Genomic DNA, 23,780 nt, shown 5'->3' with positions numbered 1-23,780 from the left:
GCTAAACGACCAAGATCTTGCCCTCCCTGCGGACCCAGTAGAGGGCGATGTCATACCTCTGCGGGTGAAGCCCCCACCCCAGCATCTCCGCGCCCTAAACCGAGACTCCAACTATAAAAGTCAAGGCGAGGGCATAGGATGGCGAGGGCGGCTTCGCAGGACTCAGGGGCCACGGATCCCTCCCCAGCCCCTAGCTTCCAGAGTAGGAAGTGGACCCTTGAGCAGTTGTTCAGCGCGCCCCCTCCGCTTTATTTGCGCCTGCAGCCGGGGAATGCCGAGCGGCTGTGCAGGAGGCCATTCGGCACCGCGTCCCCTCCCCCGGCCGCTGGCCACACCTCGCCCCGTTGACAGCTCCGGCGCCTAGTCCAAGGGCCACCTCGGGCCCCCGCATCGCCCGCCCCCGCCCCGGCCCCGCAGAGCCCCTCCCCTACTGGGGGAGGAAGAAGGCCTACGCCGAGAGTCTGCGTCCCCTCCTCTCCCCTCCCCTCCCCTCCCCTCCCCGCGTCCTCTCCGGGGGACGCCTAGAGCGTAGCCGTGCGGGGCGCCCCTCCCCCGGGCCGGCTGCGGCGGCGCGGCTGGGCTCCGTGGGGGGAATACTAAGGAGCGGGCGCCGCCGAGCAGCCCCAGCGCGGGAGCGCGCGGTGAGGGACAGGGGCGGCCTGTGGAGCCCGCGCCGCCGCCAGCTGTGCGGGGGCCTCTCCCAGGCTCTTCCGATCGCCGCCGGCTTCCGCGGCCGGGAGTGCGCCACGCAGCAGACCCTGCAACCTTCGCCGGCGGCCTCCTCCACGCGGCCTCCCTGGGCCTCCACCCCGGAGCCTGAAATCACGGTCGCATGCTTCCAGGCCTGCGGCTCCGCCGACCCCTAGGTGCAACCTCTCGCTTAGATTTCCCCTGGGAAGCTCTGCGCTGCCTGGACGTGTCCAGGGAGAGGTGCGGGGCCGCGACACGTGAACTTCTCATCTACGTGGCGCGGTGTCTGTTCATGCCTCTGTGCAGACCCAGGGACCCTCTAATTTCGGCTGTGCAGATCTCTCGGAAAGCACAAAGGTTTGCTGCCCAGGGATCCCTCCCGACACTGGGAACATGACTGCACTTCCCCCCTCCCCCAGCCTGTTCCTGCGTCCGACGGGCCTCTGAGGGCCCCCCACCACGCTTTCTCCTTTGGCATTTCCAGAAGCTGTTTTCCTAACCCTCTCCCTGGTTCTTGTTATTTATCCTCTGAACCTTTCAAGTATGCAGGCAGTCTCTGGGTGGGAATCCCAGCCGCGGGCCTCACTTACTGGCTCAGCGACTTTGGGCAAGTTACTTAACCTCTCCTTTTCCTCTTCTGTAAAAAGGAGTTAAAAATACTTCCTTGCCTGGCTGGGTTGTTGTGAGATTAAATAAGATCCCTGTATAAATGGGGCATTTAGCCCAGCGCCTGGGCATAGGAAGCGCTCAGTGAGGAGCAGCCGGACTTCCGGGCCTCCGCCTCTGAACACCAGTGGCTCTCCTTCCCTTTGTCCATGGTCACGTGACCCTGGGAACTGATCAACCCCCTCTCCCCTCAGCTCCCTTAAAGACAAAGGCTGGGAATCGACTCAGTAAAACACCATCCAGACACCAGAGCCTGCCCCCACCCCAGGAAGCCCTCTGCCTTAGAAGGAAGGAGCTCTGGGGTAGTTTGTTCTCTGTTGCCACTGACCCACTTCCAAGAAGTGTATTAGATGTTCAAAGCAGTGAGGTCCAAGCACAAAGGGGAAACTGAGCCTGGATGGGCCCGCGTCTGGTTTCTCAATGCCTCCAGGGAGTTGTGAAGGATTGCCAGCCAGGGACTGTGAACTCTGAATCAGGGAATCTTGCTTTGGGAGGAGGAATAAGAAGGGGCAAGAGAATCATCTTATTGCCTTTATTCTGCTGTCGGCCCAGCTGGCCCCATTGCAGGGCACAGGGCCAAGCTTTTACACGCTCACCCATGCTCTCTGTGCAGGCCAGTGCGTGCACACACACACACGCGCGCGCGCACACACACACACTCACACATCCCATCTCTGGCTCTGAGAGTCAGTCTCTGGGGGGCAAAGGGCAACTCCTCAGCCTGCCCCTGCCTGCCCTTTTATGACAGCACCAAGGGCGGGGGTAGGGACAGGGCCCTCAGCCCCCAGAACAAATCCCTGTGCAAACTGGAGGTGCCAGCTGGCTTCAGGATGGGGGTGTCACATTTGCCCATTCCTGGAGTCCCCTCCTCCAGTTCCTGAGGGAGGGACTGCTCTCCACCTACCTGGGGGGCCAGACCCCTGCCAGGGCTGGGCCCTGTGGAACCCCAGCTTACCCCAACCTGACCCTGCCAGGCCTCCAGCACTGAAGAATAGACAAGTGTGAGGTTGTGGGGATCCCCCGCTGGAGAGCAGGAAGGTCTGGGCCCTGAGGGGCTTGGGGAGGGGTCATCACCCCCTCTCCTAATCCATCTTCAATATGAAGAGGTTTGGGGCACTCTTCCTGGGGAGGGAGCACAGGCCTGGAGAAGTCCCAGCTTGGGCCTTTCCCAAACTTCCAGCTTCTGGGCCACAGCCTAAGGCCAGGCATCCAAAAGTCCAAGAGTCCGAAAGTCCAGCCGGCTGCTTGGCATCCCTGCACGGTCCTCGGGATCCCCTGTGGGAGCCGGTGTCAGACCTGCACAGGCAGTGTCTGGTTCATCTGCAGCCGCATGTCTTGGATACTGCTCAGGATCTTCTTCTGGTGGCCGGCCAGGGTGACCCCGATACGGAGCAGGTCTCTGCAGATGGAGCAAAAGCAGGATTAGTCCCTCTCCTCGTGCCCTCTACTCTGGGCCAAGTCTAGGGCCCCCTGCCCTGCTCCTCCAAATCTGAGGCACACTTACTCTGCAGTCATCTGGGCCACCAGGTCAAAGGACGCAAACCCCGCACTGACGAAGCTCTCCTTGTACCTCCCCATCTTGATGGCATCCAGCCAATCACCAACTGTCGTGAAGGTTGTATAATCTGGGACTGTGCGGTCCAGGAGAGGCTGTGACATGCTGTGGGAAGAAAAGAAGGACCTGGTGAGTCTCGAGGGCAGGAGACAGGGCTACTGGCTTGGTGGGAGCAGAGGCAGAGGTACCAACCCAGACTGAGCGCTGGCGATGACCTTGAGGCTGGCAGCATTGCGGATGAGCTTGTCCAGGGTATTGACAATCTGGGAGAATTTGGGCCTGAGGTTCCGGTCCCGCACCCAGCAGTCCAGCATGAGCTGGTGCAGAGCTGTGGGGCAGTCCATGGGTGGTGGCAGCCGGTAATCCTGCTCCACAGCATTGATGACCTGGGCCGACAGCAGGGAAACGCAGAGTGAGCTGCTGCTATGATCTCCAGCCAGCACCCACCCACCTAACCACTCTGGCTTAGCCTCACTCACATCCTGGTTGCTCATGTCCCAGTAGGGTCGCTCTCCATAGCTCATGACCTCCCACATGACAATTCCGTAGCTCCAGACATCACTAGCAGAAGTGAACTTCCGATAGGCTATGGCCTCTGGGGCTGTCCAGCGGATGGGGATCTTCCCGCCCTGGTGAGGGGGGCACAGGCCCTTCACCCTGTGACTCCAGGCTGCCCCCAAGGCCCGAGCCCCTGGCTGATAGGCCCCGCCCCCAGTCTCCCTCCCAGCGGCTTCCTGTACCAGGGAACTGGTGTAGGTAGGATCGGAGGGGTCATCCTCCAGGAAGCGGGAGAGGCCAAAGTCTGAGACTTTGCAGACCAGGTTGCTGTTGACAAGGATGTTGCGAGCAGCCAGGTCGCGGTGCACATAGTTCATCTCGGACAGGTACTTCATGCCAGCAGCAATGCCCCGCAACATGCCCACCAGCTGGATGACCGTGAACTGCCCATCGTTGAGCTGCAGGCAACAAGCAGGCTCAGATGGGCCTATTGCCCCCATCCCAACCCGTGGCCTGCCCACCTGCCTGCCCTCTCCAAGTACTCAGACTCTGCTTCATCTCTCCTGCAACCATGTCCAGAGTGCCCTCAGGGTAAGTGAGCTGCCCTACTAGGTGTCAAGTATCTTGTAGATAACATCCCAATTAATCCCATGAGAACCCACTAGCTCTTACCACTCCCATTCTACGACCAGGCAGCTGAGACTCAGAGAGGTTAAGTCACTTGCCTGAGGTCACACAGGCAGTAAGGAACAGTCAAGATGCGACCTCCCATACTTCTGGCTCTGAAGGCCCTGCCATTTCCCTGCACCAAGCCACCTCAGTAAATGCTTATGGACTTGAATAGGGGCTGTCTGACTTGTGGGAGGGGATGGTTAGCCCAACCCAACTTTCTGGGGGAGGGAGAGGGCCTGGGGGCTGGCTCTTACCCGGAGGAAGGAGTCCAGGGCGCAGTTTTCCATGAACTCAGTGAGGATCATAACCGGCCGACTTTTGGTGACCACGCCCTCGAGCCGGATTATATTGGGATGATCAAACTGACCCATGATGGAGGCCTCGCTTAGGAAGTCCCGCCGCTGCCTCTCGGTGTAGCCCACCTTCAGTGTCTTGATGGCCACAAACACCTCCCGGCGGCCAGGCTGTTTCAGTCGACCACGGCACACTTCCCCAAACTCCCCTGCAAGGCACAGGGAACAAGCTATGACTCACCCCTGTACCCAGCCTGCCTCAGCTTCTCATCTCTACTGTGCCCCAGGAGACTCACCAGCTCCGATCACCTCCTCTATCTTGACGCAGGACACGTCGATCTCCTTGGCAAACTCTCGAACAGCCTCATTAGGGTCCTCGTAGGTAAAAGGGTCAATATAAACCTTCATTCCAGGAGCAACTGGAAGGAGAAGAGGTGGGCGTGAGAGGGTAACAGTCAAGCCAGCTTTTCCCTACGACGGGCACAGCTCCAGCAGGCTCCCGGCTGAGGCCAGCCCCATATTCCTCTATGTTGCTGCCCTAACCCTCCAGCCCCCGTGAGAACTCCTGGTGACCATAAAGGCTAGACACCTAGGATTCTACTCCTAGTTTTTCTCTCTCATCTCTCATCACATCCAGACCTCTCTCAGATTCATCCCTCCCCTGGTTCCCACTGCCCTGACCTTGTCCAGGCCTTCAACACTCGCACTATTCCAATAGCCTCCCAGCTGGGCTCTCTGCCTCTGGCCTTTTCCCACTGAGCTATCCTGCATACCGCTGTCTTCCTAAAACAATCCTCTCATTGTATTACTCCCCAACTTGAGAGCCTTTCCAATTACCTATGGTGGAGTCAAGTCCAAACTCCTCTGCCTGCCTTTCACGACCCTCCGAGGGCTGGCCACAACTACCCAGCCTGGCTTCCCAGCGGCTGTCAAACCAGTCTTCCCGCTGCCCCCACAGTTGGGCTCCCTCCCCACCCCACCCACTACCTTCCAGAGGCTCCTCTGGCCAGGAATGCTCTCCCTCACCTCCCAAAACCCTGCTCATCCCGCCCAGCTCGGCTCAAGTCCACCCCCTCCAGGAAGCCTTCCTACTCTCTAAACTCTGAGGGCCCTTTACAATAGGAGCACCTGCTCGAGCTTAATTGTTCTTGAATTGTTTCCTGTGTGTATGCATCTTGTCTTTCCCACAAGACTAACTGCCTTTACGGGGAGGGGTCACATCTCAGTCATTTCTGGGGCTAGCAGGAGTGAGTAGGGGCCCAGGGTACCTGGAGTGAGATAGGGGTCAGGAAATGGCACTTGACTGGAAGTGGGAGGGGGCCTCAGGGTTTATCTCTAAGGAATGAAGTCCCAGGAGGGGAGAAGGGTGTCTGCGAGCCCTGCAGGGGCCTGGGAGAGCTGGGAGAGCTTGGGGAGGGCGGCGGGAGCAAACTCACTGTACTGCTGCAGCTTCTCCGTGTACTCCGAATCAGAGCCGTGTCGCTGCTTCCTGTAGGGTGGCAGGGTGGAGGGCAGGCCTGAGACAAGTCATCTGGCTCCCTTTGTTCAGGGGACCCTTGGGCTCACAGAAGGGGCAGAGAGGACACAGCGGATGGCCCGGGGCCTAGTCCCACAGTTGGTGGTCACAGCAATCTCTGGGTCTCTGAGCAAGGGGCTCAGTGGACTCAGTCCCTAGGGAACCTGCCCGGAGGTTCAGGGAATGGGGTGTGGAGAAAGGGCAGGATGAAGACACAGGCAGGGACGGGAGAGGGCTTCTCCAGCAACGACTGGCCCCAGGAGGGCTAAGGCCCTGGGTCTGAGGGAGGTGGTGGCAGCTCATCTCTGTGGCAGGAGGGCTCTAGGATGCTAAAAGGCAGTTCTAGTCAACCCATGAAGCAACAATGGGCCTGGGAGTACCTGAGGCAGACGATAGCGATGACCACGACAGCCACCACGAAGACAAGCCCAGCTGTAGCGGAGCCCACGATGAGGGGAAGCTGCTCCTGGAGCTGCTGGGCCCCGGAGCCTGGAGATGGAAAAGGGGCTGCTGAGTGGAAGCACAGACAGTGAGGGCCATGATGGCAACAGGCGCAGGGGGCTACTAACCTCTCTCACTTGTGGTTTCAAACTCGGCGGGGCGGCTGTACTGCCCATAGCCAGCTACTGTGCGGGCACGGACCTGGACCACATAGCGGGCGTCAGGCCGAAGCCCATCCAGCTGCACAGAGTTCATCTGGCTGGTCACTGTGGAGGCGATGCCCTCACTCTGCAATGCCAGGAGGGAGGGGGCATCCTCAGGTGGGTCCTGAGGCCGACTGGCCCCTATTCACACCCAGGCCTGCCACATGTCCCCTCCATACCCAAGGCCTTGCTCCCAAGGGCCCCATCGCGATCTGGGGGTAATTTTCTCAGCCCATCTCAGCCCATCTCAGCCCAAGGCCTCCTCCTGCCCCTTGAGGTTCTGACCTTCTCAAAGTACTTCATCTCGTAGTCCAGGATAACTCCGTTGGGCCGTTCTGGGGGTGCCCAGGATAGGGTCAGGCTGCTGCCTGAGCTGCTGTGCAGGCGTAGTGTAGGCACTTCAGACGGGGCTGGGAAGAGCAGAGGGCTCACCAGGGGCTCCCTGGACCCTGGCATCCTTCCCAAAGACCCACTTCCCATGGGACCCCCAGTGGTCCCTTAGCAGGCCCGAGGACACCTCAGCTCGATCCAGGGGAAGGTGACCCAGGCCCTGCCCTCCAGTGCCCCCTCCTCACCAGCCTGGTTTGTGGTGATATTCACAGCGGCATAGCGGGGCGGCAGAGGGCTCTTGCCCGAGACACCGTTGACCGCCTGCACCTCAAACGTGTAGCGCGTGTGGGCCAGCAGATGGCTGATGTGGACCCGGCGCTCCGTCAGGCCCAGCTGCCGAGGCACAAACTCCACGTTGTCGTCACAGCGTGAGCAGACTGAGGCCCCTCCAACCCCATGGCACTTCTTGCAGATGACATTGTACAGGAGGTCATCCCGGCCACCGAGGTCCCGGGGCTCACTCCACTCGAGGATCAGTGAGGTTTCATTCACGTTGGAGATCACACCTCGCGGTGGAGATGGCACGGCTGTGAGGAACATGGAGGGAGAAGGCAGTGAGCTGGGGTCTCTAGGACCATCCTTCTGCCCAGAGTTCCTGCACACTCCAACCTGCTTTCTACCTCCTTGCCTTGCCTCTACTTTGATAAGCAGAATAACTTTCCTACATTTCTTCACTAGGCAGACTCCTATCTATCCTTCAATACCCAACTTGTGATGTCACTTCCTCTTGGAAGTCTTCCTTGATTCGTCCTTGCCCTATACTCTGCATGTACATAAAACAATTCCTAGACAGCCTTCTAGCCCAGCTCTCAGTACATTATGCTAATTATCTGCTTTTACACCTATTTCTCCCACCAGGTTGCGAGCTCCTTTAGGACAATGACTATATTTTATTCACCGTCAATACCGTGGAGGTTGCAGCAAGCCGAGATCGTGCCACTGCACTCCAGCCTGGACAATGCCTGGCACACCAAAGGCCAGGGCAGAGAGGAAGTGGGGCACCAGGCCACCCTCAGGATGTGAGGCTCCCTCCATGGTTAGAGTGGGGCTGGGGAGAGGCACTTCTATACAGAGGGAGGGGCGATGGACTAGAAGGCCAACTGCTAAGCTCCTAGCCAGTCCCTACTCGTGGCTAGGAAGTGGTAGGTGCTTAGCAAGTGTTGGTGGAAGGGATGAGCTGGCTGACCTGGATTCTGGCTCAGGGGCAGTCACCTCCCAGTTGTGCCATCTTAAGCACAACATCTAACTTCCCTGAGCCTCAGCTCCTCCTCTGGAAAATGGGGCTATTCATAGTGACTGCTTAGGCTTCCCAGGTTGGCCCCCCAGAGGGAAGGCCTGCAGAGGGGGAGAGAGGATGCGCATTCACTCACTGGTGCAGGCACTGTCCGCAGAGTCCGAGTCTGCGCGGTAGAAGTTATTGTGGCAGGTGCAGATGCTGGCAGCTGGGGAGGTGGTACGGCTGTTGGGGGGACAGGGGAGGCAGGGCCCCTCTCCCTGCTTCGCCTTGTAGCTCCCAGGGGGACAGGCTGTGGGGGAGAAGAGGATGGATGGGGCTTATCTCCCTTCACTGCAGACACCAGACCTCCACACCTCCGTGAGAACCTGGCTTCTCCCCAGCCTAGGTCTGGCCCCTCCACCTCCTAGACTGTGGGGGCAATGCTAGGATTGCCTAACTCCAGCTGCAGCTACAAAAGGCCCTATTGCCCCATGGAAACCCCATGTCAGCGGATTCCTCCCCGCCCCTGCCCCCCTCACCCCTACCCCGGGGCCTCATGGACGAAGACGTCAGCCCCATCACCTGGACAGCCTGGGCTTGTTGAGGCAGGGAAGACAGTGAAAGGCAGAGGAAGAGGCGGGGATGGGGAAGAGACCCCCGGTGGGCTAGCAGCACCCGGCACTGTGGAGATGCCCCACCTCTCCCCAGGCTCCAGAAAAATCATTCCTGAGGACCCTGAAGGACACCCTAGAACAGCCAGGAGGTGGGGCCTTCACAGGGAAGCTCTCGTCCCACCCACCAGGCACAGGCAGCAGCTCCTGTCTGCCCTTGGGCAGGGATGGGGGCTGAGGACGGGTAAGAGGAGGAGAGAAAGAAAGCAGGCAGGAAGGCTGGGGTCACCTGGAGTTCAGAGGCCTCAAGTGTTCACAAGGGGACTCACCCCAGAGCAAGCCCAGGGCCTGAGCATCCCTTCTCCCGGGTCTCCCCTCCTGCCATCTACCCTTGGCCCCCTGGACACAGGCTCTGTGGATTTATGGTAGCCATATCGTGTATTCTTCACACTGGAATTTGCAAGTCAAAGGAGGCACTAGTAATAACTGTGTTAGGAAAATGGGCACACACCAAGACCCTTCTAGACACTAAAGTGGGTCAACGCCTCTCCATATGACTGCCTCTGGAGGGGGACACCCACAGGGGAGAATGCCCAGCGCTAGGGATTGCCCTTTTCTGGGGTTTCATCTCCCCTCACGAAGGTGATATTCCACCCTAGCTCTTTTGAGCCAGTGGGGGAGGGGGCAGAGGCCAGGCCAGCCTGGTTGCTATGGGAACCAGCATGCATTTCCTGCCGGGGACCTGCAGAGTGTTAGCCCCTCTTCAGTCTGTCAGGCTCATCACCCCACCCCCTTTCTCCACTTAGGAAGAGGAAATCTCAGGACAGATTCCCATCGAGAAGTGGAGAGGGCCCGGGAAAGGCACTGTTCACCTTCACATAACAACACTGGGCCTCGCAGCCAGGTTCATGCTGCCAAGCCCCTCACACCTAGGGCTGCGGTAAGAGCCATCACCTACGCCTCAGAGCTGTATGTAGGCTGCAAGCCCCAAGGAAGAGAATCGGGCAGAGGGAGCGAAAGACAGGGCCCTCAGCGCGCTGTCCTGCATGGCAGAGCACAGGAGGAGGCTTCCATGTCAGCTTCCACATTCCCTAGCTACAAGGCCTGTGCACAGAGCCTCTCCAAGACTCAGTTTCCTTATTGGCGAAATGGGGAGATGGCAGGAATCTACCTCACAAGGACTGGTGAGGCTCAGTGAGAGACCCCCTAGGTGGACAGTTTTGATAACTGAGAAGCCTCGTACATAAGTCTTGGCAAGCCATCGGAGGCAGGCCTCCTGAACTCCTCATGTACAAAATGAGGGCAGAACAGCCCAGCTCTCATGGATCCCAGGGCTCTGGAGACTCATGGCCAACACTTAGCTGGTGGCTGTGCTCCCATGTGCCAGACACTGTTCTACGGGCAAAGCACTGCTCAGGTAAGCCTCACTACAGCTCTATGAAGGAAACTTGATTATTGTCCTCATCTTGCACATGAGGAAACTGAGGTTCAAACAGTTAAGTAACTTGCTCAGGGCCAGGCGTGGTGGCTCACGCCTGTAATCCCAGCACTTTGGGAGGCTGAGGCGGGTGGATCACTTGAGGTCAGGAGTTCGAGATCAGCCTGACCAACATGGTGAAACCCCGTCTACTAAAAATACAAAATTAGCCGGGCATGGTGGCACACAGCTGTAATCCCAGCTACTCAGGAGACTGAGGCAGGAGAATTGCTTGAACCTGGGAGGTGGAGGTTGCAGCAAGCCGAGATCGTGCCACTGCACTCCAGCCTGGGCAATAATTGCAAAACTCCATCTCAAAAAAAAATGTAACTTGCCCAAGGTCACGTCAGTGGTAAGTGACAGAGTCCGGACTCAACTTCAGAGACTGGGTCCCTAACCACTGTGCCATTTATATACTGCCACCCAAGGGGCAGAAGAGAGCCCAGGGTAAAAGGCCATGCACAAGGTACCCACAGCCCCCATGCCCTCAGTCCTGGGGCCAACCTACCACTTTCAGGGTGAAGTATACACTCAGGCCAGGACAAAGTGAGCATCTCTGCTGGCCTCCTAAGCCTCTGACTGGGTTCTCCAGGTGCCTGATTGCCAAGGATTCTGCACGCTTCTCTTCCTCTCTCTTCAGTTTCATTTTTTCTCTTACTATCCTTGTGTCTCTCCTGATTTTCTCTCTCTTCTCCCTCCTTGCACCACATTCTCTGCATCTGATCCCCACTCTTCCCTTTCCTGCCTCCACTGTGGACCTGCTCCCAGACCTCCTAGTCAGATAGCAAGCAGGGGCGGGGGTGCAGGGCAGTAGGTAGCTGTGGCCCAGGCCCTCCCCACAACCCTTTCCCCAGGACAGTCCCCACTCACGGCGGCACTGGGACTCCTTGGCAGCTGGCTCATGGCCGGTGGCACAGGTGCAGGCACCCACAGGCACCATCCACTCCCCATCGCCGTTGCAGTAGAGCTTGAGTGGCACCGACACCTCCACGGCGTTGGGGATGCAGGTGCCAGGAGCAATGACCAGCGAGGTGGGCTCCGCCCCAGTGAGGGTCTCGGGGAAGAGTGCGAAGCCTGCGGTGGTGGATGCACACTTCTTGTAGAAGGCACGCACGGAGATGAGCGACATGCAGGCGCCCTGGTCCTGGAAGGCCAGGTAGAAGCCAGCCTTGGAAAGTGGCCCAAAGCTGCGCACCTTGGTGTTGACGCGGCCGGCGTCCAGCCGTGAGAAGCTCTCATCTGGTGCGATGGTGTCCACTTTCACGTAGGGGTTCTCCATCCAGAAGGGGGAGGAGGCTGAGGCCACATCGCTGTCAGCCTCATAGTAGAAGAGGTTGAAGGTCTCCTTGCAGGAGCCAGGGATGTTGGGGATGCTGTTGCAGTCACGCACAGTGAACTTGAGCTCCACGTAGACCCGCTGCACGTCCCGCCGCCAGATGAACCCTGTGCGAAGCCAGTTGTTCTGGCTTGACTCGTGTACATTACACACCTGGTATGTGCGGATGGGATTCATGGCCTCATCGTAGCCACTCACCTCTTCCCACTGTGCATGGACCAATGAAAAAAACAGAGTGAACGCCTGCATTTGCCAAGTGCTTCCCTCATGCCCAGATCTGCTCTATGTACTTCACGGGGATGCTTCTATGGTGTAGCGGCTGAGGATACAGGCTATATGGGTTCAAATTCCAGCTCTCTGCTTGCTGTGTGATTATGGATAAGTCACCTAACCTCCATGTGCCTCAGTTTTCCCATCTGTAACATGGGGATCATAATGATGTGTAAGGAATAATGACTTTAACTGAATAAAGCATTTAGGACAGGACTAGCAACTTGTTAAGTACTGTGGGAACATCAGCTATATCTGCTATCTTTATACCTCAGTTTCATCATCTGTAAAATGGGGCTGATTAGAACTAAACAAGGCTGTGAGGAATTAAATCAGGCTAATAAATGTAATGGGCTTGTAACAGTGCAAGCACTTCTGGGATACTGGCTGTCACTATTAACATCGCATTTAATCTTCACAGCAACTCCATGAGGAGCCGCATCTGTTGTCCCGATGTTTAGAGATGACGAGGCCAAGGCCCACAGAAGGGAGTTTTGCCCAAGGTCACATAGTCAGGCATGATGACTGCAGGGCCTGTGGTGCCATCGTACTCCAGGGTTCTAGGGCTTCGAGCAGCCATGAAGGCCATCTAGGGAGATTAATTAGAATATTTGAGAGAGGTCCGGACTGCAGGAATTCAACAGTCAAGAAGTGGCCACCCAGAGGGGTAAACGGCCTTGCCCAAGGTCACACAGCAAGTTAAAGATCTGGAACTAAGGTTTCCAAGCCAGTGCTCTCTCCAGGGACCCAGGGAGGAGGGAGATGGTAGGGATGGACATGCAGAGGGCTGTCTGGAGCAGAGGGAGAGGGAGTGGGAGCTGGGGGTCACAGGCAGGCAGAGTAGGAAGAGATAGAAACACCCACAGAGAAGGATCATGAGGTGCTTCAGAGAGTGACAAGTGAGGACGATGGGGATAGCACAGGAAGTGAGGGTGACAGCAGAGGGCAGAGGCAGCCCTCCTCCAGGCCCTGGTGAGGTGAGGGGGCACGCAGGCTGGAAGTGGGGGGAGGCCTAATGGCAAACAACACTCAGAGAATGATGGGAAAGTCTCACCCCACTTTCTGGATGAGATGTCCACGCCAACTCAGATGTCACCCATTTTGTGTCCATGAGGGTCTCTGGAGGAACAACGGAGTAAAAGGTCAGGGACTAATCTCAGGGTGAGGAGAAAGAAGAGATCACAGCGGAAGAGGACGACGTGGCTCACGCCTGTAATCCCAGCACTTTGGGAGACCGAGGCAGGTGGATCACTTGAGATCAGGAGTTCGAGATCAGCCTGACCAACATGGTGAAACCCCGTCTCTACTAAAAATACAAAATTAGCCGGGTGTGGTGGCACACACCTGTAATCCCAGCTACTCGGGAGGCTGAGGCAGGAGAATCGCTTGAACCCGAGGGGCGGAGGTTGCAGTGAGCAGAGATTGCGCTGCTGCACTCCAACCTGGGCAACAAAAGTGAAACTTTGTCTAGAAAAAAAAAACAAAAAAAAAAAAAGAAAAGGAAAGAAAGAAGAGATGGCTCAGGAAAGGATTCCCACCAGGCTCCACTTTCCACAAGTCCTGAAAGCTCCCAGTTTCCCTATCCTAGAGGAGACCCTGCAGCCATCCCCAGAGATGTCACAGCCCCAGAGATGTCCCCTTGGGCAGGCTAGGGGTGGGTGCCCTGACCCCAGGCCTGGGTTAATGAGGCGGGAGCAGAGGCCCGTCCACACACCTACAGGCTCTGCTAATCTCCACACAAAGGGGCCGGCAGGGCCTTTATCCTGGAACAAAGGGCTGTGTGCTTCAGACCCTGGTCCTGGCCTCCCCTGACTCCGTTCCCAGCACAAAGGCCCAGCCCCACACTAAGGCCCAGGGGAAGGGGAGGGCAGTGAAAGGCCAGAGCCAGCTCCCACCCAGCACCTACAGGTGATGGGGCAGGGATGCGCTTTGAGGGTGGAGAGGGGACGCTTTGAGGGTGGAGAGGGGACAACCAAAGCCCCAAACCAGCTCTTAGTTCAATTTTTCTTGCAATCCTTGCACGAAGGTACTGTTGGTGTATCCTTTTTACAGAAGAGAACACTGATGCCCAGACAAAGAAAATATACTGCCTAAGGTAAAGTTGCTAGGACTTGGGGTGAGGGGACAAGAGTGGCTCAGATTCAGGTGTATCTGACTCTATAATTAATCCCTTGCACTCTGACTGCAATATGCCCCTCTGTAAGGGAGGGATGAAAGAAAGTCGAGAAAACTGCCTATTATTTAAGTCCCAACAGAGCTGTTGCCTCCTCCAGGAAGCCTTCTGTGAACCTCCAAGTCAGGGTAAGATGCCTTCCTTTGTGCATCAAGGGCCAGCGGCTTTGTCACAGTACCCAGCCTGTGTTCTGAGCTGGTTTCTTGCCTGTTTCACTTTGTTTGGTCATAGCAGGGGCCCATTAAAGTTTCTTGCTCTCTTAGGAACCTGGTTCTGGGCTCTGGCTGGATGTCACTACTCTCTGAAAGACAGTGTGACCCCCAGATTAGACCAGGGGCAGGAAAGGAAGGAAAGAGGTGCCAACCCCTTTCCCGTGGCCTGGAAGACAGTGCCGCCAGCTCTGAAGCTGGAATGGGGCAGGGTTGCCCCAGGACCTCTGGAGGCCTCTACATCACCCCCTCTGTGTGCCCAGGTGGGGAAAGACCCAAACCCCACGGCCACAGGCTTGCAGTCTTCAGTGGTTTCCTGAGGCTGGGTCTGAGTCGAGGACGGCGGAGGACCCCGAGGGTGGACAAGGCAGCTGTGACCCCCGATGTCAGGCAAAGGGGCAGCAGGTAGCAGCCATTCATTGCAGGGAGGGAGGCTCCTCCTGCTGCCGCAGCCGCTGGTCCCCTGAGGGCCCGGGTGCAAGGGGAGTGATCCTGGCCTCTGGCAGACAGACAGACACAGACATTTGGCCGGGGGGTACTCGAGGGAAGCCGAGATACTCAAAAGCCGGGGCCCAGAGACCGGCGGGGAGGGAGGCGGGAGGGGTAGCGACTCCGGCAGGCGGGCGGTGGGCGGCACGGAGCCGGAGGGATGTGCGGAGCCGGCTGGCGGGGATCAGACAGCCGGGATGGCCGGTGGCTGACTACAAAGACAGGGAGATGGAGAGACGCGGAGGCCCGAGGAGACAGAGACAGAGACAGAGGGAGGTTGCCAGGCGGCCTTGTTTCCAGCCGGCGGCCCGAGTGTCCGTCCTGGGAGCCCTCCCAGCGAGAGCGCCCTGCACCAGCAGCTAGTCCTCCCGCCGGTCCGCCCGCCGCTGCCCGTCCGAGCAGGCCGGGGCTCCCGCCGCTCCCTCGCGCCGCCTCCCTCCTCCCGCTCCCTCACTTCCTTCTGCTCAGCCTGTGCCAAACCCATCTGGAACTGTTTAAACCCAAATATTCAGCCCCCTCCCCCTCCAGCCAGATTCCTCCACAGTTTAAAACAAGCCCTGCGCTGGCTCCGGGAGGAGGGAGCGGAGGGAGGGGACGGCGGAGAGGCGGCGGCGGGAAGGAGGGAGGGAGAGAAGGAGCGAGGGAGGCAAGGAGGCTCTTCATTTCTGTTTAATTTGGGGGGAGCGAGAGAGGGAGGGAGGGGATCGGCCCCTGGCCATCGCTCAGCCTTGGCCATCGCTCAATCTCGCCACATTTTTCCCATTAATGAAGAGAGGACTTGAGTTTCGAGTCATGTGTGCCTGAAGAAGGGCTCCGGTCACTCCGGTGGGGAGGGGGCCGCGTGCTCTCGGTTTCCCCGCTTCTCGGAGGGGGAGAGGAGGAGCCTGCTCCCTTCAGCCTGCGCGGGCACAGGAGACAGGGCAAGGCCCTCCTCAGCCCTGGGGTGCCCGTCCCCGCCTTCGGCAGTAGGTGAGGGGGGTGTGTGGGGGGTCATAGAACCCATCCGTCCGTGGTATTGGGAGGAAGAGACCCAACCCACCTTTTCTGTGCTGTGTGTGCATGTGTGTGCACGTGTGTGCACGTGTGTGTACCTGTGTTGTACATACACACGTTGGGACGGGGGTATGAGGGGCAGCGGGTAAAGACAAAAGAGGAGTGAGTGAGCAAGCTCCCAGCTCCCCCAGGTGCCTGCTGCACCCCATCCCTCGCTGCCCCCACCATGTATCTGCAGGAGGCAGAGGGGAGAAGAGGCTGGCCACCCTAGACACTGGGCTCTGTCGGGGGGCAGGAAACAACAACTGCCCCGCAAAGTCACCAGGGAGGTAGGCACCAGGCCCAGGGTCTTTCCAGGACTGGAACTTTGATGCTCAGGAGCGAAGCAACACCTCTTTCAGGTTTCCACAGGGCCATGGAGAGCAGCCACGTGGCAGCAGCTGTGTGGCCCCGGCCCATGCACAAACACACAGATGCACTCACAGCATCCAGTCGTCGGGGGCTGGGCTCACTCCCCACCACTGGGGCTAAAGAGCGACAAGTCAACACATATGGTGGACAAAAACACACAAAGCCACAGCCGCCCACAAACACACACCCAGCTTCACACAGAGCCACGGTCTGTCTTTCTCAGACACACGGATGCATATGGTACAAACAGATTAGTCTTCCTTAGACATTCATATACAGGAATCTTTCTTACACAGAGATCTGGCTTGCCTCAGGCAGACCCACGCTTCCAGCCTGCCTATGTGCAGATTTCCTGAAACATATGCACACACCGAGGGCATGCACACCCAACCCTACAGTATGTTCTCCTTACACACCCAATTGCACATGCTATCACCAGCTGCAAGTCATACAGTCTTCAGTGTAAAGTGCAAACACAAACACCAGTTTCCCTGTATAGACTTGGTGACATGCTCTTACTCAGTCACACAAACTACAATCAGCTGCAAAGTCACAGATGCCCAATGACACTGGAACATGCCACAGTCCCTGCAAAAGAGCATCCTGACATGGTGTAAGTATCAATACCTAGATTTGTGTAAAGCCTCAGAGGTGCATCCTCCATGCACCCGCAACACACACACCCTGTAAGCATGGTTCTCTTTACGGGATGTCTTCCAGTGGGGTAGAGGAAGAGTTACTGGGAGAGGGCAGTACCCCTCTCATCCTGCCCCAACACTCTGGTGCCTCTCGCTCAGGCAGGGCAGCCACATGGGCCACTCTTGCAAGGGAAGCAGAGGTGCTGGGGCAGCCTTAGCCAGAGGTGTAGGGAAAGAGCCCCAGCCCTGCTTCCTGTTGTCCTGGCTTGGGCAGGAGCTGTCAGTCAGGTCACGAGGCTGGGGTGGGGCAGGGGTATGAAGATGATTCTGGGTGTGGCTGGGTGCGGCCTCCCCAGGTATAGCCCCTGCCCAAGTAACAAGCCTCTTCCCTGCCAGCACAATGGCACCGTCTCAAGGGCCCCTGAGCCCTTGGTAGAGGGTAGCACCCTGAAGAGATTTGGCTTCAGGAGCTCTGGGCAAGGCTCTTCCACTTGCAGATTGAGGACCTTGAGCAGGGCATGAGGAGGACATCATGGCCACCCTGGCCTGCGGGAGGGGCACCAGCTGAGGGCCTGCCACCTGCCCTGGTGAAGGGCCAGGCCCCATAGCACCCTGGGAGCAAGAGTGTCATTGAGACCTAGGAAACAAACAACAAAAAGAAAACCAAGCCAAAACCAAAAACAGAAACACAAAACAACTAAGGACAGAAGCAGCAAGCCTTCAGCCCAAATTCCAGACTAGGGACTTAGAGGTGGAAGGAAAGGTCAGCACCAGGGCTGGGCCTGCAGAGTGTGCAGGAGGGCAGGAGGACAGAGGGCCAGGATCTGCGCAAGGAGGAGCACCCTGGAGCAGTGCTATGCCACCTGAGTCGGACACCCTCCTCCTCTTCATGGAGTCCCTTCCTCAGCTACCAAGCTGAAGGATCTGGCTCCCCTCCCATGGGTCAGGATGTGTACACACCTGTGCCAGCCTGTACACACAGGGTGGTCAGCGTGAGGATCAAGGGGTCTTGAGGGTAACCTGCCGTGGGGCCTGGAGAAGATACATGTTGTGGGGGAGCCTAACTCACCCAGGACCGCTTCCTCCTTTCCTGCCACAGCCCCTTGGCCCCCATGTCTGGGATGGAGGGGAGGGGAACATCTCAGAACAGAGAACACATTTTGTTTTTCATTCTTCTCCTCAGATCATGGGGGTTTATAATTAAATAAACCTGAGAGGGAGGAGAAGGGGGAAGAAGCCCAGGGCGGGGAGCCCAAACGCCTGGGCGCTCATCCATGCCCCCACCCCACTCGTGGCCCTGCCAGCAGCCAGAAGAACGGGTGGACAGCTAGCCCTTAACCTGAGCCCTTCAGCCCTTCCTTGTGATGCTAGCCACACTGGGTCTGGCCAGGAGGCTGGGGGCAGAAGGGAATAGGAGACCTGGCACCAGGGCTAGCCCTTGGGCAGGGGGCCTCTCCCAGCCCATCAGGTGCCCAGCTGTATCCAGTCTCCCTCCACCCCTCACCCCCCCAGCTGCCCAATCCCGACAAACCAGTTTGACTCAGCACAACAGGCAGGGCTACAATTTTCAAACTATGCAGGCCTGGTGATTCAGCCTCTTCATGCTGTTTAATTAGTGGAAGGCTGTGCGGCAGAGGCCTTGCCCACGGCAGCTTCGGCTTCAGCTCACAGCCGCTGAGGCTGCAGTGGCGGCAGCAGCAGCTGTGGCTAAAGACAGGGCAGTGCCGAGCAAACTGGTTCTTCCAAATACCTGCCGGCCCTCAGCAGCCGCTCAGAAGGCCAGCTCCTGACAGACACGGATGGGGTTTGGGGGTGCCAGAGGCAACTCAAACAAGTGAGCAAGCCCCCCAAATCCCAGCCCACTGTCCCCTCTCAGTTTCCATGTTCTCAGGGGTCACTCCTGCTGTCCCTGTGGAGGAGGTGGGCTCCATGCTGTCTTGTTCCCTCAGGGACAGGTTCCACTGCAGTGACAGCTCCGTTACCATGGCTTGGCTGGAGGGGAATGTGGTGGCCCCACATCCTGAGATCTGGTAACTGTTTCTCTTTTCTCAAAAGGGTCTCTTCCCAGCAGGGACCTCTCCATCCTATCCCAGGTATAGGGGCGCTGGGGTTCAGGCACCATTCCTTATCCCAGGCCCCATTCCTAGTCTGCTCCCCATTGGACCCCACTCCCCGACCCGTTGATGGCCCTGAGGGGAGAATAATCTTGGCTTTGGGGAACTGGGGAACATTACTCAAAAGGCCAGTGGGCGACTAGGTGGCCCTGTTTCCCTGTGTCTGTGGGTAAAGCCCAGGGCAATTTGCACGGGGAAAGGGGGCAGTCAATCAGAGGGCAAGGTGAGGGCATGTTTTCATCCACGCGGACAAGCAAGGACCCAGGCTCCAGCCACACAGAAAACTGATGGCAGCCTTGGATGCAGAGTCTTGGTGACCCCCAAGTGTGCAGGGAGGGAAGAGGAACCAGGCACTAGACAGCATCTAACTAGTGGGTACACGAGAGGTAGCAACCAGGGCTCAGAGACCCTGAGCCTAAATAAATGTCATGCCCCAGACACAGAGAGCCACAAGGCCAAGGGCAGACCAAAATCCTGACGAAGCCAAATGGAAGGCTGGATGGAGAAAGCTGGACCCCCCCACCTGTCAGGCTGGAGGGACTGAAAAGCTCTTCAGTGCTATGAAACCCACGTTATCCCGGTCACACCCCAGGACCTTGAAGTCCACCCATCCACACGCCAAGCCCCAGAATACGGGAGGGAGGACAGGCAGAAAACAGCTACCCACTGGGCCCGCTCTCTCCCCATTCCTTCCCTCCCTGGAGTTGCAGAGATGTGGGGGAGACAACCCCACCCTCGGCCCCCTGCACCAACCTTCCCTTTCCTCTTTCCTCCCTCTAACTTCCCTCGGGCAGTATAAGGGCACACACTCCTGAGGCTCCCCAAGGAGCAGACCCTAGGGTAATAATAATAACAGCTACTCCTTGAATAACAATGCCTATGTGCTAAGCACTTTGCACACATTAACAATGCAGTTCTCAGAAGAACCCCATGAGGTCGATGCCGTTCTATCCTGTCTCCCAGTGAGGGAGAGCCAGAGGGTGGGTAGGTGCAAGGTCTGCCCTGGGGTCAGCACCTTGCATTTGTTCTCTCACATTCTCCTGTGCACAAACTGGAGACCAGAGGGTCTGAGGTATTGCAAAAGCGAAGGAATTGGTGAAACCACCCTTGTAGGCACCGCTGCTTCCCAGAGGCATCCCGTGCTGGCCTGGCCTCACAACCAGAGAGTAGCCCTAGCTCCCACTTCACAGCCGAGGGGAGGTGGGCAGGCTGGGAACGGGGAATGAAGGGCCCTGCTGCCCCCTCTTCCCAGGCTGCCCCAGCACATAAGGACACCGCCTTCTGGACAGCCTTCCAGCTGCTTGGCCTGGAGGCTTGGAAGCTTGGGCTCCTGCTAGCGCCTGGACTCCTGAGGGTCCAGTAGGTGATGAGGGTTGAAAAAGAGAAAGGAAGGGAAGGAGGGAGGGAGAAGAGAGCCTCCTCAGGTAGCACCTGTGCACCTGACCCAAACCACACCCCCACTCCACTCTCAGCACCAGCACCCACCACACCCACAACAAGGGCCTTGCGGCACGACACACACAGGTGACACACAGCCCCGTAAGTGTATGAGGGTGTGTGTACCAATGTCGTCTCTCCTGGGCTACGACACAGAGACCCAACACAGATCTGGCAACTTGAACAGGCTCCCTGGCTCACACCCTCAAGGCAATCAACGACAAAGCCCCACACTGGGTTCTCACGCCTGCGATCCTATCACACACATGTGGGAGAATGTGTGTGAGTGTGGGCGAGACCTCGGTGTGCCGGTCTGAATTTGCATGTGTCCACCCGTGGGACTGGATCTGTCAGCACAGTGGGCTCAGAGAGGAAGGGGGTGGGGGATCATAGGAGATCTTTCCCCTGGAGAACATTAGAACGCACCAGAGGATGCCTTTCTCTCTGAACTGTGTTCTTTTTTCCTTCCAACCTTTAAGTTTACCGATTGTGAACATAAGAACAAGCCAAGTTCCACAGAATTCTCTTTTCATTCCTAAACTAAGAAAGTGACTAGATCTGTTAAAGATGCCCCAAATAAGTACTGCCTTTATTCCAATTGCCCTCGAATTTTTGGGGCTTCCCTCCCTCCACTTTAGGGAAGGTTTTGACCCCCTCTCATTTAATGGCTCCGAAATTCTTGGAAATGGGGCGTGAGTGTGTGTGGGCCTCCCTATTGTTTGTGGCTGGTGTTGGGGCCTCTGTCCGCGGCAAGCTTGTGTCAAGTGGCATGCGTGTGAGCTCTCCTGCCAGGGCCAACAACGCGGGGCTGTTCATCCAAGTACAATCATTTGGAAGTTGGAGCTGCCCCCCACAGCAGTCTTGGCAGGTTTCACAGAACCCAGAGAAGCCTGGCCTTTTCCCACCGGCTACTGAGGAAGGCGCAGGGCTCTGGTGCTACCTGGGGCAAACCCCACAACTTCAGGGGTTCAATGGAGACCCAAGCCCTGCTAGAAGGCGAGAGGGAGCCTCCGAAAAGGGTGCGGGGCCCGCGCACACAGCACCTCGGGTGTAATTGGCGCCCGGTAAACCATAAACAATAACAGGCCACCGCCTGTCCGCCCCCGCAGCGGCCCCCTGGCAAAGCGGGGTGCTCGCACTCACACTCTCACAGTTAACTCCAACGGGCTCCTAATTAGCGCCCCCCAACCCGGAGAGTCCCGCTTCGCCCCCACCCGCCACAGCCCCGCGGCCCTCGCCTTGCCTGGGGGGTCGCCTACACATCCCCGACTTCGGGGGGTGCCGGGAGCCCCGCTTCTCTGCCGTGAGTGTGGGGGACTCCCGCGAAAGCTCAAGGCAGGGCCAGGACTTTCGGGGACGTTCGTGCCAAGTCTAGCTCCCCTGGATCCCCCAACCCGCGGGCTGCCTGCCTCCGAGCCAGTTCCAGCCTCCGAGGCGGCTCCGGGGGCGGCCTCCCCACCCCATCTCTGGGTCCCGGAGCCGGCGCCGGTGGCGGGGCCTCCTCCGACGTGCGCTCAACCCCAGTCGGACCCGCGCTACCAGCCTGCAGCCCCGCGACCCCGTGCACCTTGCTCCTGGGCGCGCCCCCCCGACGCCGCTCACCTTCTAGCGCCCGGCAGCCAGCGGGCAGCAGCAGCGGCAGCAGCAGCAGCGGAGGGAGCAGCGGCAGGAGCCCCGGCGGCGGCGACAGCGGCGGCGGCGGCGGCGTGCGGGCTCTGGCCATGGCCGGGGCGGCTCTAGGAGCCGAGCCGGGCCGCGCCTGGCCGGGCCGCGCCGGCGGGGCTGCAGGCACCCGAGAGAGGGTGCGCTTGGCGGGCTCCGGGGCAGGCTCGCGTCCGGTCCCAGGAGATCCGGGCGAGAAGGGAATGCAATCCAAGCGGGCGGCTCCGGGACCGAGGCGGCGCACCGAGCTCGGCGATCCTGGGGATGCGGACAGGTCGGTCCCGCGGGAATCTGGACGGACCGGTCCAGGAGGATCCGGGGCGCCGGGGAGCTCGGTGCAGGAGGACTCGGGGGGCGGGCCGGGGCGGGAGGGTGCAGGTGGTCGTGATTCGGGGTGCACAGTAATCTGGCGGTCCGCTGCGGGCCCGACTGGGATCCCGGGCTTCGGGGGCGCGCGCCGTCCGGGGTCCGAGCTGGGATCTTGCTGCGCCGCTCACGTACTCACTTCTGCTGTCCCCAGCGCTGGCGCGGCCGCTCTGGGTGAGAGGGGCGGGACGGCCTGCCTGCCCGTCAACGCTAAGGCCCCGCCCCTAGCGGCTGGCCACCCACTCACAGACCGCCAGGCCCGCTGGTTCGGCCTCGAGAGCACTCAGCTGGAGTTCAGTTGGCGGTGTCTCCGCCAGGCCCACCCTCGGGGTCTCAGGGGCTCGGAGTGGGCGGGACTAAGGAAAAGATGAATTAGATTGGGCGGAGCGATGCCGTCCATCAGAGAGAGAACCCCGCTCCCTGGCGCCCATTGGCGATTGGTAACTGAACCTCAGTCCGAGGAGGTGCCAACCAGCTAAGATGGACCGGGGGCGCCCCCATGTGGCCCGCGCCTGCCCTGCAACGCCCTCATGTGGCTGTAGCTTAGCCCTACTTGGGGGGACCCCCACCGCGATGTATCCTGTGACCAGGGACTACTTTATCGTTTCTTCATTCTTTCATTGGGCTGAGTATTTAGTCATTCATTCAGCACATCTTTGTAAGCGCCCACAATGTGTCAGACTCTAGTACCTGCGGGTGCTACTGCAATGGACAAGACAGTGGAGGATGTGGGATTAAGTCATCGCTGTAGAGTGTAAGGAGCTTTATTGCCGAGGAGGAAGAGTTCCCGAGCGTACGTGAGGGCGACGGCCAGTGTCCTGAAGAACTGGCATTCAAGCTGAAATAGGAAGGATGAGTAGTGAGTGACAGATGTGTGTTCCGGAGGATTGGGGAGGGGAGCAAATACTCTTTGTATGAAGACCTAGGGGCAAGAGAAACTGTGATTCACTGGAGGAATCCGAAAGAAGTTCAGAATAGCTTGAGTGTAAGAGGGACTGAAAGGAGTTCTTAGAAGTAGGTGTTGGGAGAAGGAGGAATTGTTCTGGACTCATGATAAGGCCTTCCTGAGAGTTAAGGTTTGAAGTAGGGGCATGATCTTGGATGAGCATGGCTGCTCTGGGGAGCATGAATGGGCAGAGGCCATGGTGGCAGCAGGGAGACCAGTGAGGGTGCTGTGCGGTGCGCAGGCAGGGGAAGATGGTGGCTTTGGCTAGCGTCATGGCCCTGAGGATGGAGAGAAGCTGGCAGGTGTGAAGTGTATGTAGCAGATAGAGTTCACAGGAATTTGTGATTGGTTGGTGGAGAGATGTGGTAGGTGAGGAAGTCAAGGAGAACAGTAGGTTTCTGGTTTGGGCAAATAGACTTCTGTCCCATTCACTCCACAAACATTTACACAGTGCAATCAACACTCTGAAACAATAACTCGAACTTATTGCAAGTTATTTTATACAGCC

At 58.4% G+C, this 23,780-nt stretch overlaps 1 protein-coding gene across 2 annotated transcripts; it reads right to left on the bottom strand.

Annotated features, from left to right (window-relative positions):
* Positions 1 to 1,874: 1,874 nt before the first annotated feature.
* EPHB3 (EPH receptor B3) lies at positions 1,875 to 22,472 on the bottom strand. Of its 2 annotated transcripts, none has more exons than XM_005546580.4 (16): positions 21,901 to 22,472; positions 12,889 to 12,953; positions 11,099 to 11,771; positions 8,295 to 8,450; positions 7,110 to 7,451; positions 6,820 to 6,944; positions 6,460 to 6,619; positions 6,271 to 6,379; positions 5,811 to 5,863; positions 4,671 to 4,793; positions 4,336 to 4,583; positions 3,652 to 3,867; positions 3,391 to 3,540; positions 3,104 to 3,297; positions 2,861 to 3,016; positions 1,875 to 2,755 (listed from the first exon to the last, which is right to left on the bottom strand). In XM_005546580.4, the coding sequence occupies exons 1-16, from the start codon at positions 22,019 to 22,021 to the stop codon at positions 2,647 to 2,649; spliced, it is 3,000 nt and encodes a 999-aa protein (XP_005546637.3). In that variant the 5' UTR covers positions 22,022 to 22,472; the 3' UTR covers positions 1,875 to 2,646. The 2 variants fall into 2 exon arrangements, with proteins under 2 accessions (XP_005546637.3, XP_073889861.1); XM_074033760.1 differs by lacking the exon at positions 21,901 to 22,472 and adding an exon at positions 13,179 to 14,477.
* Between the last annotated feature and the right edge of the window lie 1,308 nt (positions 22,473 to 23,780).

Source organism: Macaca fascicularis, chromosome 2 (assembly GCF_037993035.2).
Source record: "Macaca fascicularis isolate 582-1 chromosome 2, T2T-MFA8v1.1".
In the NCBI taxonomy this organism is placed as follows: Eukaryota; Metazoa; Chordata; class Mammalia; order Primates; family Cercopithecidae; genus Macaca; species Macaca fascicularis.
Note: the sequence above shows the minus strand (reverse complement) of the source record. Positions and strands in the feature narration are given on the sequence as shown.